Consider the following 15,304-nt stretch of genomic DNA (forward strand, 5'->3'; position numbering starts at 1 on the left):
GGCAAAGCAGCGTGGCTCAGTGGAAAGAGCACGGGCTTTGGAGTCAGAGGTCATGAGTTCGAATCCCAGCTCTGCCACTTGTCTGCTGTGTGACCTTGGGCAAGTCACTTCACTTCTCTGGGCCTCAGTTACCTCATCTGTAAAATGGGGATGAAGACTGTGAGCCCCACGTGGGACAACCTGATTCCCCTGTGTCTACCCCAGCGCTTAGAACAGTGCTCTGCACATAGTAAGCGCTTAACAAATACCAGCATTATTAGTGAGCGCTTAATAAATACCAACATTCTCATTACTCCAGCGCTTAGAACAGAGTAAGCGCTTAATAAATCCCAACATTATCATTGCCCCAGGGCTTAGAACAGTGCTTGGCACATACTGAGCGCTTAATAAATACCAACATTATCATTACTCCAGCGCTTAAAAGAACAGTGCTTGGCACATACTGAGCGCTTAATAAATCCCAACATTCTCATTACTCCAGTGCTTAGAACAGTGTAAGCGCTTAATAAATCCCAACATTCTCATTACTCCAGCGCTTAGAACAGAGTAAGCGCTTAATAAATCCCAACATTCTCATTGCCCCAGGGCTTAGAACAGTGCTTGGCACATAGTGAGCGCTTAATACCAACATTCTCATTGCCCCAGCGCTTAGAACAGAGTGAGCGCTTAATACATGCCCACATTTTCATTACTCCAGCGCTTAGAACAGTGCTTGGCAAATAGTGAGCGCTTAATAAATCCCAACATTCTCATTACTCCAGCGCTTAGAACAGAGTAAGCGCTTAATAAATCCCAACATTCTCATTGCCCCAGGGCTTAGAACAGTGCTTGGCACATAGTGAGCGCTTAATACCAACATTCTCATTGCCCCAGCGCTTAGAACAGAGTGAGCGCTTAATACATGCCCACACTCTCATTACTCCAGCGCTTAGAACAGTGCTTGGCACATAGTGAGCGCTGAAGAAACCCGGCCATTAATAGTAAGCGCTCAATAAATACTATTGAATGAAGGAAACCCGGCTGCAGGGGTCCGGGTAGCCCGGGGCGAGTGGCGGCCACCCCGGCTCCCCCTCCGCGCAGGCGCCCGAGGACCCTCCGGGACTTATTTCTCAGCCCCGCCGGGCCCCCCGGCCTCCCCGCCAGGGCCTACGAGCCCGGCGCCAAATAAGTCGCGGGGCCGGGGCCCGCGTGCGTGCGCGCCCCCGCCTCCTGCGTCACCCGGGATGCGCGCGCCCGGGGCCGCCGCCGAATCCCCACCGAGGAGCGAAGCCCCGCGGCCGCCGCCTCGGCCGAGGAGCCCCGTGGCCGCCGCCGCCGCCTCGCCGTCCTCGCCGGGGCCCCTCGAGGTAAGAGGCGGCCTCGCCGCCCGGCCGGGCCCTTCCGCCCTGCCCGCCCCCTCCCTCCCGCGGCGAGGCCGCTCCGGCTCCCCTCACGCAGCCGGCCGTCCAGTCAGGGGTCCCTGCGGAGCGTCAGGACGTTACGGCGCGAGAGGAGGGGGGCCGCGCGCAAAGCGGGGGCGGGGGGGGGGGGGGGCGCGCGCGCGACGGCGGCAACGGCCGCCACGGCCGCCGGCTGCAGCGTAAATACGGCGCGAGACGGAGCCGCCCGCCGCCTGCGTCAAGCGCTCCGCGTCCCTCCCCTCCCCCCCCCCTCGCCTCAGCCGCCCGCCCGTCCTCTCGCTCGCTCGCTCGCCCGCCCGCCATGGCCTCCGTCCGACCGCCGTGGCTTCGGCCTCCCGGCCCGGGGGAAGAAAGGAGCGGGCAACGCCGAGGCCATCGGCCGGTCCACGGACGGGGGGAAGGGCGATGGGGGGCGACCGATGGCCGGCCGCCTCACTCACTCACTCATTCATTCACTCATTCATTCATTCACCCACTCTCATTCATTCACTCACACTCACTCATTCACTCTCATTCATTCACTCACACTCACTCATTCACTCACATTCATTCACTCATTCACATTCACTCTCACTCACTCATTCACTCACTCATTCATTCACTCACACTCATTCACTCACTCACTCTCACTCATTCATTCACTCACTCATTCACTCATTTATTCACTCACTCTCATTCATTCACTCGCTCATTCACTCACACTCATTCACTCACACTCACTCATTCACTCACACTCACTCACTCACTCACACTCACTCATTCACTCACACACTCATTCACTCACACTCATGCATTTACTCACACATCCACACACACTTATTCCCACACACTCACACTCATTCACTCACTCTCATCCACTCACATGCTCTCATCCACTCACATCTACTCACACATCCACTCACACTCACTCCTTCACTCCCTCACTCTCACTCCTTCACTCACTCATACTCATTCACTCACACTCACTCACACGCATTCACTCACACGCATTCACTCACACGCATGCACTCACACGCATGCACTCACACGCATGCACTCACACGCATGCACTCACACGCATGCACTCTCACGCATGCACTCAATTGTAGTTATTGAGCACTGACTAATGATAATAGTAATGTTGGTATTTAAGTGCTTACTACGTGCAACGCACTGTTCTAAGCTTTGGAGTAATAATAATGTTGGTATTTGTTAAGCGCTTACTATGTGCAGAGCACTGTGCTAAGCGCTGGGGTAGATACAGGGTCATCAGCTTGTCCCACGTGGGGCTCACAGTTAATCCCCATTTTACAGATGCGGGAACTGAGGCACAGAGAAGTGAAGTGACTTGCCCACAGTCACACAGCTGACAAGTGGCCGAGCCGGGATTCGAACCCATGACCTCTGACTCCCAAGCCCGGGCTCTTTCCACTGAGCCACGCTGCTTCGCTAACTATGCTTCTCTAACTTCTTTATGGGCAGAGCCCTGGACGGAGCACTTGGAAGGCACAGTGAGCCCCGTCATTGGGCAGGGATGGTCTCTGTTACCGAACTGTCCGTTCCAAGCGCTTCGTCCAGTGCTCTGCACATAGTTAGCGCTCAGTAAATAGGATTGAATGAATGAATGCAGCCACAGAGAGAGACAGGCCCTGCCCAACAACAAGCTCACAGGCTAAAGGGGGAGGCAAAAAACAAAACAACAACAACCCTAGGCCAGCTAGTGGCACCCCCCACGGGGCTGACCATTTTAATCCCCATTATTATTATTAATGATAATAATAACGTTGGTATTTAAGTGCTTACTACGTGCCAAGCACTGTTCTAAGCACTGGGGGAGAGACTTTGGGCAAGTCACTTGACTTCTCGGTGCCTCAGTTACCTCGTCTGTAAAATGGGGATTAAGACTGAGCCCCACGTGGGACAACCTGATTCCCGTGTGTCTACCCCAGCACTTAGAACAGTGCTAGGCACATAGTAAGCGCTTAACAAATACCAACATTATTATACAAGGTCATGAGGTTGCCCCACGTAGGGCTCACAGTCTTCATCCCCGTTTTACAGAGGAGGTCACTGAGGCATGGAGCGGTGAAGTGACATGCCCAAGGTCACACAGCAGACAAGTGGCGGAGGCAGAATTAGAACCCATGACCCGACTCCCAGGCCTATGCTTTATCCCCTACGCCATGCGGGGTCGGGGAGGGGGACCCCGTCTCTCTCTGAGACGCTGTCCACTCATTTTGAACAGGGATTGTGTCTGTTTATTGTTACATTGTCCTCCCTCAAGCACTTAATATAATGTTTTGCACACGGTAAGTGCTCAGTAAATACAACCGAATGAATGAATATATTGTACTCTCCCAAGTGTTTAGTGTTGTGCTTTGCGCACAGTAAGCGCTCAGTCAATACGATTGAATAATAACGTTGGTATTTGTTAAGTGCTTACTATGTGCAGAGCACTGTTCTAAGCGCTGGGGTAGATACCGGTTAATCAGGTTGTCCCACGTGAGGCTCACACTTAACCCCCATTTTACAGATGAGGTAACTAAGGCACAGAGAAGTGAAGTGACTTGCCCACGGTCACACGGCTGCCCAGTGGTAAAGCCGGGATGAATGTATTGTACTCTCTCAAGTGCTTTGCACACACTGAGTGCTCAGTAAGTTCGATTGAATGAATTAATGTATTGTACTCTCCCAAACGCTTAGTACAGTGCTTTGCACAAAGTAAGCGCTCAATAAATGCGATTGAGTGAATGAATATGTTGTACTCAAGCATTTAGTACAGTGTGCCTCAGTGGAAAGAGCACGGGCTTGGGAGTCAGAGGTCATGGGTTTGAATCCCGGCTTTGCCACTTGTCAGCTGGGTGACTGTGGGCAAGGCACTTAACTTCTCTGTGCCTCAGTTACCTCATCTGTAAAATGGGGATTAAGACTGTGAGCCTCACGGGGGACAACGTGGTGACCCTGTATCTACCCCAGTGTTTAGAACAGCATAGTAAGCGCTTAACAAATACCAACATTATTATTATTACAGTGCTTTGCACATAGTAATCGCACAATAAATACGATTGAATGAATGAATAAACTGTGCCAACCCATTGGGCGGGGGCTGGGCGAGCCGCCTTCCCTCCCCACCGGGCCAGGCCGCTTCCCTCGGAAGGCACCGGGTGTTGGATGGGCCAAGTTGCCCCAAATGTTCCCGAATCCAAAGAGCCTTTCCTGCCGATTAACCAATCAATGGTATTTATTGAGTGCTTACTGTGTGCAGAGCACTGTGCTAAGCGCTTGGGTGAGTACAACAATTAGTGAACGAGTTCCCTGTCCATAACGAGTGCTCTCTTTTACCCCTCTCCCCACAGTCTACAGAAACTTGGGAGCGGCGGAATACTGTCACTACTGCAGAATGAAAAGAACACATATTTTAAGTTAAAACTGTGGAACGAAAGAGGGACTGTGATCTGGTGATCTTGTATCCACCCCAACGCTTAGTACAGTGCATGGCACATCGTACGCATCTATCAGATACTATAATTTTGATCACTATGGACGGGGAATATGTCTAATAAGTCTTTTGTATTGCACTCTCCCAAGCGCTTAATACAGTGCTCTGTTCTCTGCACAAGTGCTCAATAAATACCACTGATGATTATTTTTACTTTCAAGTAATAATAATAATACTTAGAAGAAAAGAGCGCGGGGAAGTAATTGTTGAAGAAAATATATTTCCTTAATGCAAAAAATTCACAGCCACCAAGTTTAAGGTAGAGATTTGATTGTGATGCACTTATACGGTAAAACCAGGTGTGAGAGCCATTGTTGAGTAATTTTAGGCCCTAAATTTACTGTGGATCTGTACTACAATAAATGGTGAGCCCGTTATTGGGCAGGGATTGTCTCTGTTGCCCAAATTGTATATTCCAAGTGCTTAGTACAGTGCTCTGCACATAGTAAGTGCTCAATAAATACGATTGAATGAATGATTGAGACACTTTTGTTTTCAATTAAACGTAGATTTATCTGGCCCTTCCTGACTTTCCACTCGGCTGTGTCGTCTTGCCTTTATGCTTTAAATTACGTAGGAAACAGAAAGCTGAACAGCTGACCATTTCCTGTGTTGGTTTCTGATCTAAAGTTGTTTTTTTTTTAAAATTCAAAAAAGAAAATCAAAGGGTCAAAGGGTACTTCAACACATGTAGCATATGTACACATGTCAGAGGGAATGTGTGGTAGGACTAGGAGGAATGTGAGATAACTTTATTGGGTAGATGTGGAGTGGGCGTGAAGGTGTCAGGTGAATTTGTGCCACGATTCTGTCTTATAAAGCTTTAGCCATGTGCGTGAAAGTGTAGGTGTGCTGCTGAGAAAGGGACGGATGCATATAACTCGAGTGCATGTGTGGGTGTGGAGTGACGGTGGAACCGAGCAGAGCAAAGCACAAGGATATGCGTTTGCTTGTGGTTGTGTGGGCGTCGGGCAGTACACACCATTGTGGGTGCATATGATGTTTGCACAACCATGGACTGGTGGTGCAACTGTGTGAAAAGATACGCTTCGGGTGCACCGTTGCTGAGTTGAATAGTGGAGAACTACATATCCTCTTAGTCTGTATATTTACTCAAAATCTGCAGAATGGAATTGACAACCTTCTTCTGAATCTTGGAAAGCCCAAACCTCAAGAGTTGACGTTCATTCATTCATTCAATAGTATTTATTGAGCGCTTACTATGTGCAGAGCACTGTACTAAGCGCTTGGAATGAACAAGTCGGCAACAGATACAGACGGTCCCTGCTGTTTGACGGGCTTACGGTCTAATTGGGTGAGATGGACAGACAAAGAACGATGGCAATAAATAGAGTCGAGGGGAAGAACATCTCGTAAAAACAATGGCAACTAAATAGAATCGAGGCGATGTACATTTCATTAACAAAATAAATAGGGTAATGAAAATATATACAGTTGAGCGGATGAGTACAGTGCTGAGGGGATGGGAAGGGAGAGGGGGAGGAGCAGAGGGAAAGGGGGGGAAAAGAGGGTTAAGCTGCGGAGAGGTGAAGGGGGGGTGGTAGAGGGAGTAAAGGGAGAAGAGGAGCTCAGTCTGGGAAGGCCTCTTGGAGGAGGTGAGTTTTAAGTAGGGTTTTGAAGAGGGGAAGAGAATCAGTGTAGGATGTGAAATGGGTTGGTTGACTGTTAGGTGGCAATGTGACCTTTATTATATTTTTCCAAATAATCACTCATATTGTTGCAGAATTTACCAGTTTTTTAAAATCGTCTTAATGTGAGAAGATTAATTCCACATTCCAAGGAAACAAGCAATTTTCCAAATTGATCGATTTGCTGGGATAATAGTAATACTGCTCTAACGTGGTTAGTGTTCATAATTGGTTCCATGAAAATAAGTGTTGAGCAAAAGACTGCCACAGATATATAGTTTTCCCGAGGGAATCTTCATGTTAAAATGTTTTAATGTGCTCCCAAGATCCAAAAAATAAGTCATACTGATATAAATGTTAAAACTCAGAGATAAAAACACAGTATTGACAAGGTAGCATTTTATGTATGTACCAGTAATAAAGGATTTTTAATTATGGTTTTAATGTGTACATATGGAAGTACTTTTCAGGGTGTTATTCCTGTTCAGCAAAAAGACACCTTGTGTTAACTTGCTACAGATCTGTTATGAAATCTTCCCTTATCTACTGCCAATATGAAATGGACTGTAACCACTCTATTCAGTTCAGTCTAAATACCTCAAACGTTTAGGGGGAGAGGAAGGGAGGTATTGAAGCCAAAGATTCTGCAGCAGTTATTTCACTGACAGCTTGCTGTAAGAAATACCAGCACTAAAAATCAATTGCCCATTGCAAAAGAGCGCTAAAAGAAGAATTTAATAACGGGGATGACTGGACAGTGAATCATGTGGGCTTGTTCAATTTCCAATGAAGTCTGAATCATATTTAAAGCTCGAAAATTCTACAGTATATTTGTATTTAAAATACCGAATGTTGGTAGTAATGAGAAAAGGATATTAAATTTTTACAGGTCTTAAGAAAAACAAAGCCCTGAACCTGATTTCGTGGTGTGTCTATATTGAGACAGAGAGAAGTAAGAGAAGCTGACGTACATCTGTTTCCCCCCCCCCCCCCCCCCCCCCCCCCCCCCCACCAAAAGGCGAAGTATAAAATTGCACAGATCCACACAAGCGTAATGCTAGCATATTTTACAAGGAGGGTTTTTTTCCTACCCTTACACTATATTATTTAATTGTCCCCTGTTCAAACTAAATTTCTGCTTCTTGCCAAGTCATAAATCTAAATGTAGACTTTAGACTGGACTAGTCATCTCAAGAAAGGGGAAACACAAACTGATGGTAGCAGAGCTATGAAATATATCATAAAGGAAGAAACTGTAGTAATCTGATGGTTTAGAACTTTATTCTACAACTTTCTCAAAACTTTTTGTGAAGGGAAACCAAAAGACAATAAAAAACCGATTATCCCAACATGTTATCAGAACCAACTGATTAGCCAATTCCAAAGTTGATCTTAGAGGGTGATAAAGTTAGAGATGATCTTGGTTGACCAAGCAAAACTGGCCATTTAGACCAAAAGATCAAAATCCAATTTTGCTTGGTTACTTGAACTTTCGATAATTTGATTTGGCTTTAGTTTAAGTTAGCTTGCATAACTGATTTTCTGTCAGGTGGGATACTCCTGCTTGTCTAGGTTTGGATTTTGAATCATCATACTGAAAATCTGTACATCTAAATTTCACAGGCATTAAAAATCCATATTCAAGTCCAGAGGTGTAACTAGGTATATATTTTTACTTCCCACTCTTTCAAGTAAGTGCTATACAATAATTACAGTAAATATTAAGGGCTGTATTTCTCACAGAAAATTTGTCTATGGCCACACTGTTAAATAATTAGATCCCCTCGCCCCCCAGCCCAGCCCTTGAAGCCTCTCTTTTTGGACACTGGCTTTCTTCATGACCCCATTTGATCACTGGTTGCCCCTTGTTTGGATTGCTCCAGCTATTGCCTCTTGCTTTTCCTTTATCCTCCTTCCCTTTTTCCTCTTTCCTCTCCTTTTTCTTCCTCCCTTCTCTTTTCTCTTATTATGGTATGGTATATTCAGACAATAACCTGTGACCCTTCTACCTAAAGTCTCAAAAAATTCCAATTCCACAGATTGCTCGATTCACCAGAATCCGCAATAAAAGGTTCTGATACCAAATTCAGACTTATTCAGTTACTAAGGTCACCTTCAAACTGGTTATTTGAATAACCAATGTTGTCCTTTTTTTTTTTTTTAATCAGGAAGGCCCCTTGTGTACTAGTGGAATATTATGACAATTTACATTTTTGTAGAGCTGAAAAATCTTTCCCCTGATTCATCTATTTTGTTTGTCCATTAGAAATGGAAATTCCAACCAGGCCTCTGTGTGAATCTATCAAATGAATTGAAAACATTTTTAGGTTCATGCAACTTTTCCTTGTGTTCACAGTGACTTAGTTCAAAAGTATAAGATTCATTCCTTCAAGTAATTTATGTTGTCTGAGGTTTCTTTTGTCCCTTGAAATATATATTGGTCCCAATTGCAAATTCTTTGGATCTGATACTGTTCTGTATGCTCGAGTTAATTTTTCTCTTATTTTATATGCCTTATTTTATGTTTAAGGATGATTGCTCAAAGATCTCTAGAAATTGACTGTTGTGGGTACAAATTTTCACAATTCTAGCGTCCTTTGAAGAGGTGTACCTGTAATGCAATGTATCTGAAATGCCCAATGCTTCATTTATTTGGAAACAATTTCAAATGAGCATTGCTGCCTACACACCTGCAGCAGAGGAGTTAGTTTGTGGTGGGTGTGCCTGTTTCAGTTTTACAACACGATACAAACAAAGTACTGTATTATAAAATAGACAAAATGGTTCCCCCAGGTGAACCCTTAATAAAGGAGAAAAAGCATTTTATTCCTTATTGAGTTTTTCCCTGGCTTTGTTTTAAGTGTTTCCAGCTGGGAGGGCAGCCAACAAAAAGAAGGGAAATTTGGAAGAGCTGAAAGTTGGAGTCAGAGACAGCAGTGTGCTGTCTTTAAAGAACTATTGTTAAATGGGATTTTTCAAAATGTGGTGTTCTTCCTTAGCCATTTCTTTTAAAGCCCTCTACCTAGAAGCCGCAGGATGCCCTTGTGAATTTTAAAACACATTTGGAAGCTGCTAGATTTGTAAAATCGGGTGCTTATTAGGTCATAGGAAACGGAATTTGAAAATAACAAATTTCTGAGTCCAGTTGTGCACCTTCTCTTGGGTGGACATTTCAGTGAATGGCGAATCCGTATCTTTTGTCGACCCTGACCCAGGCTTGGTCCCAGGCAGCAGTCTGAGGACAACCTCCCTCCCAAGCGAACACTTCCTTCCCACTGCATCCAGGCATTGTATTGTATTGCTGCTGTGTTTAAAATTGGAATATTAATAAAAAACACTGTATTATGTAAGAGCATTTTTGACCAGATTCTTATTTTTATGCACAGTATTTAATATTTTAACTAACTGTTGTTATCCCAGTCTTTCCTATTCTCTCACTTGTATCTCCCAAGTCCCTAAGCTAATATCTTCTCTTTTTTCTACCTCTAGAATTTGTCTCCCAGTCTCCAAGATCTTATTTTAGGTCATATCTCTCCCATTAATATTCTTAGAATCTTTTCTGAAATGTTAATCTGCATTCCCTCATTCTTAGCTTCCGAATATCATATATACCTCTCCAGCCCTGGATTCTAATCTTAGCTCTGCCACTTGTCCGCTGCGTGACTTTGGACAAGTCACCTAACTTCTCTGTGCCACAGTTACCTCATCTGTAAAATGGGGTTTAAAACTGTGAGCCCCATGTGGGACGTGGACTGTTTTCAACATGATTAACTTGTACTCAGGTATTAGTACAGTATCTGGCACATAGTGAGCACTTAAATACCATTAAACCCCCTCAAAACCTCCAACCTATCTTATTCTTTCTTGTACCGGTGGCAGGATATTATCCTGTTTTACATCCCGCTCACAGTTGCCTCAGATACTTATCTCATTAGTAGCCCTGCCATACTGTCCACTGGGAAACAGGAGATATGGGTTCTAGTCCTAGTTCAGCCTGGAGCTGGGCTAATATGGACAAAGACCATACATAATAATAATAGTAATTGTGGCATTTGTTAAGCGCTTACTGTGTGCCAGGCACTGTACTAAATGCTGGGGTGGATATAAGCAAATTGGGTTGGACACAGCCCCCGTCTCACGTGAGGCTCACACCATTTTACAGATGAGGTAACTGAGTCCCAGAAAATTAGAGTCACTTATCCAAGATCACACAACAGATAAGTGGCAGAGTCAGGATTAGAACCCATGACCTGACTCCAAGGCGCTTACTCTATCCATTCCGCCATATATCCCCTATCTCCCTACTTGCTTGCTAGTAGAATTAATGCCATGGTCCATGCCCCAGTGAGAACAGAAGTGGTAAGGATGAGAGTGTGAGCAGGACAACACAAGCCACTTGAATCTAGATTCATTTCCTCTGCACGGTCCCGAAGTCTCAGGACCAAGGTTCAACCAGTTTCTGACTGGACACTCAGCATGACATAGTGGATAGCGCACGGGCCTGGGAGTCAGAAGGTCATGGGTTCGAATCCTGGCTCCTCCATTTGTCTGCTGTGTGACCTTGGGTAAGTCTTTTCACTTCCTCTGTGCCTCGGTTACCACATCTGCAAAATGACGGTCGAGACTGAACCTCACGTGGGACAGGGACTGTGGCCAACCCGATTTGCTTGTATCCACCCCAGCTCTTAGTACAGTTCCTTGCACATAATAAGCACTTAACGAATACTATAATTATTATCACCATTACCATCTCATTAATTTGCATTTTGCTGTCTTCACCTGCTGGCATAAGTCCAATTTGATCACCTTTTTTCCATGCTTTTTTTTCTGGGGGAGAACTTGGCATTTTTGAGCCCTCCGAAGACACAGGGTGAAAAATCACATAGCTGGATAACTGCCTTGTTAATGATGGCAGGAAAAGGGAAATGTAAGGGCAACCATGGATCGAAACAAGGTGGAAAGTCTAGAGTACATATGTAGAGGATTATTCTTCTTGGGGATTTGCCGTGGGTCACATCTTCACAATGAATCCAATAAGGAGAAACCAAAAGTTAATTGAAGGCCAGGAGATGGAACTGGATGTGCCCCTGGCAAAGGAAAGTTGAGGGACACAGGGACTGGGAGTCTTCGGTTCTGAGGTCAAGATGAGAGCAAACCTAGGGGAACATGCAGAGAGCAGAGAGATGGGGTATGTGTTTACAGCATAAGTCTTGGTGGGAAAAGTAATTAGGAATGGGGAATCTGGGACAAAGCAGACCATTACTTAATAAAACAGACCTCATTTATGCTCCTTATTTATGATGCACTTGGCTCAAGTTGGGCTCCAACATTATTGAACCCACATAAAAATAAATGTTAATCAGGTCTGCTTCTTCTCTGGGCGGTCCGGGGGAATGCTTGAGCTACAACATTATCTACCGCTGTTCCTTATCTAGCCATATAGAATTCCTCGAGCCTGCGGTTTGTATATAAGGATCCCGGAGCGGTCCTGCTGGCCGAAGTCTGGCATATCCAGAAACCTTAACACAGCCAGCCAAATTCCTTTACTTCTTGTTGTTCCCAGACTGACCCAATGCCATTTGCTGAGTCAGAATGATTGGAAAAATCATCCCAGGGAAGAAAGGGTGGTGACGGAAAGCTGTAAGAGATTCCGTAGGTCCAGATAGGTCCTCTCTCTCCAGGTTGGGTTTTTTTTTGTTTTTTTTTTTTGTGGGACCAAGAATTAATGGTTGGCAGGGGGCCTCCAACCCAAACCTCTTCCTATTGCAGAAAAAAATGACTTTTGTTTAATAAATTAACATTTGCAGCTTGAAAGCCTCAGCGGGGTATGGTTACTGCAGCCCAGTCTTGGTCAGTGCAGAGCCTGCTCACATGTGAAATGATTTTGATCACAAGAATGGGAGCCAAGAATACCAACCCTGACAGGGGCTTCCTCTGTGGCTTTAGGCAAGTCACCTTATACCTTTTCTTTCAGTTTTTCTTGCATGTAAAATTGAGAGATTGTCCCTACCTCTCCGGAATTTTATGAGTTAATTCTTTAATGTTTTCATATAAACTGCTCAATCTTGAAAGAGTTTTTAGTGCAGAGTAATGTTTAGCAGGTTGGTTACCGTGAATCAGCGAAGAAAGCGGATGATATTGGCTCAGCACTCATTGGAGTTTTTATTTTTTCCTTTGTTTTTTATTAAACAGTATTTGTCAGGGCGTACTATGTGCCAGGCTGTGTACTGTGCTCTGGGGTAGATACAGGGCGGTCAGGTTGGACACAGTCCGTATCCCACCTGGGGCTCACAGTCTTAATCCCCATTTTACAGATGAGGTAACTGAGGCACTGAAAAGTTAAATGACATGTTCAAGACAACACTGCAGACAAGAGGTGGAGCTGTGATTAGAACTTAAGTCCCTGACTCCCAAGCCTGTGTTCTTTCCACTAGGCCATGCTACTTCTCGAAGAGAAGGGAGTTTAATATAAAACTTGACCTGGGACTTAAAAAACAAAAAAATCTGTGGACCACTCATTATTTTTTTAATGTGGGTTGTTTACTAAGAGGATTGAAAAATATAAAGAAAGAGAAAGAAGCCATCTTGTTCAGTCATAGTTTATTTCCTGTTCAGTTTGTAACTGAGAGGAAGCAGGAAAGGATCTCCAGCTGGTTTTCTCTCTCCGGTCTTTTTTTTTTTTTTTTGTAGGCTGCTGAAGGATTTTGCTTCTCAGAGCTGAGACAGCTGGTATATTCTGGTGTAGCCAACCCAATATTCTTTAACCAACTCCCCATATAGCTTATTTGGGAAACTCATTGGTGGTGAAGAAAATCCCGAGCTACCTCTTAACATTGAAGTTGTTGTGCATGTGACATCTCCTAGAAAAGCTGTGACAACCTGTCTAGGGGATCCTAAATAGATCAGAATCCCAGAAAAATAGACTTTTACTGCTGAGCCCTGATGATGTGTTCCTGCAGTTTTTAGGTCCAGGGAAAGGACTCAGCCCTCTAAAAAGTCAGCTCCCTGTGGGACGTGGACTGTGTCCAACCTGATTAGCTCATATCTGCCTCAGTCCCTAGTACGGTGCCTGGCACATAGTGACCGTGTAACAAATACCATTAAAAAAATCCCCTTTAATAGGAGGAGACTTTTCCGAGTGAATTTAAGGACCTTTCCTCATTTGAACTGGAAAAACACTTGTCCAGGGCAATCTAATTCTGTCAGTTAATAGCTTTTTACTATGTATGGACACCCAAGCTGAAACAGCAATAAATAATTAGGTTTATAACTCTTCATTCATTCAGACAGTGATCAATTTGCTCCAACCATTTTTAAAATGGAATGGATTGGCATTAAGAATCATTTTCCCTTCAAGTAGCTCTGAATTCCTGGGTTTTTTTAATTGGTTGTTTTCTATGTAGTTATTTGTCCCCAAAATGATTCCTCATTTCACCCATGTGCCGTTTTTTTTGTTCTTATTTTTTATTTGGCCAGGACTTCTAACCCTGGAGGAGTCTCACCGCATTGCTGGTAATTGGCACCCTTCTCTGACTGACCATGGCGACCCCCGATGTGAGTGTTCACATGGAGGAGGTGGTTGTCGTGACAACACCTGACAATGCAGTTGATGGCAGTGGCGTGGAAGAAGTGAAAACCGTGCTGGTGACTACAAATCTAGCTCCTCACGGGTAAGAAACTGACCTCGGGGTTTGGCTCTGCTGTTCGGTAGAACAATCAGAGTTGGTACTCTGGCCTTCATTCAGTTGTTAAAGTTTGGTAATGAGAAGAAGGGATTTGGGATTTGGTTTTCTTTACAAGAAATGGATCTGGATTTGAATTTGAATAAAATATCAGTGAGAGTGGTGTGTTAAGAAAAGAAAATAGGAGACGTTATCTTCTGGGTGAAACCTACCAAGGAGATCCTGCTAAAACGCAGTGATAATACTTCTGACCCATGCCATTTGCCAACATCAGGTGGATATTCTACTGCCGGTTCTCACATCAAGAATGACCCAAGAGGGAGCTTAAGAGGTCTGTAAGGATTTTTGAGCAGAGCAGGACGTTTCCAGGCCGAGTCGAGGTTAGACATTTTAAGGAGGCTTGATATTCTGAGCCTCCGGCTTGCTCATTTTAATTGAAAATACAATTTCCAGGTTTGTTTGATAATTCCATCTCAGTGGGCCTGGTCATAGGAATCCAGTAATCATGTGTGCAGAGGACACATACTATTTTGAAAGCTCATTTTTTTCGTTTTTTTGCCAACCTGCCCAGAGCAAACTTAATTTTAGGCAACGGAAGAGATTGCTCTTTGAAGACAATATTAATAGTTTTAGATCCAGGTACCATTTGCCCACGTACCAAACTACCCAGAAAGTACTGACATTAGCTTGTCGGACCTCACTTAATTAAAGCCGTTCTGTTCCCCAGCTCAGTCTGCCATACCCCTGTGACTGAGGGACCTTGAGATAGTCCCTAGAATCTAGGCAGTTTGTCTTTGGGGTGGCAGGGTGGAGGGTGGTGTCTCTGGGCACCAGTTTACAGTCAAGTAGATTTAGAGGTCAGTCAAGAGGGATGCATGACAATGTAGTTTTATGGAAAAAAATGTCTTTTCCGCCCAGTTTTCTGCTGTTTTGTGACAAAACGTCCTAGTATCCAATTCTCTTGATATTAGTTGACTAATGTGACATCATTAGACTTATGAAGATGAATATGGACTCCAGGACTTTTTTTCAACCAGCCGACAGATGTGTCCCATGCAGCTGTGGTCAATGACTTTGCAATAATTGCTTTCTCCT

At 44.6% G+C, this 15,304-nt stretch overlaps 1 protein-coding gene across 2 annotated transcripts in view; it reads left to right on the top strand.

Annotated features, from left to right (window-relative positions):
• Positions 1 to 1,222: 1,222 nt before the first annotated feature.
• The window catches only part of GMEB2 (glucocorticoid modulatory element binding protein 2), a 57,109-nt gene continuing 43,027 nt past the window's right edge, over positions 1,223 to 15,304 (top strand). Inside the window, exons 1-2 of one of the 2 annotated variants that reach the window (XM_029070724.2) lie at positions 1,223 to 1,346; positions 14,004 to 14,197. In XM_029070724.2, the coding sequence (XP_028926557.1) occupies positions 14,067 to 14,197 (131 nt within the window). In that variant the 5' untranslated portion in view covers positions 1,223 to 1,346; positions 14,004 to 14,066. Of the gene's footprint in view, positions 1,347 to 14,003; positions 14,198 to 15,304 lie in introns of those variants that run through there. The other variant, XM_029070726.2, reaches the window with a different exon arrangement.

This window comes from Ornithorhynchus anatinus, chromosome 8, assembly GCF_004115215.2.
Source record: "Ornithorhynchus anatinus isolate Pmale09 chromosome 8, mOrnAna1.pri.v4, whole genome shotgun sequence".
Taxonomy (NCBI): domain Eukaryota; kingdom Metazoa; phylum Chordata; class Mammalia; order Monotremata; family Ornithorhynchidae; genus Ornithorhynchus; species Ornithorhynchus anatinus.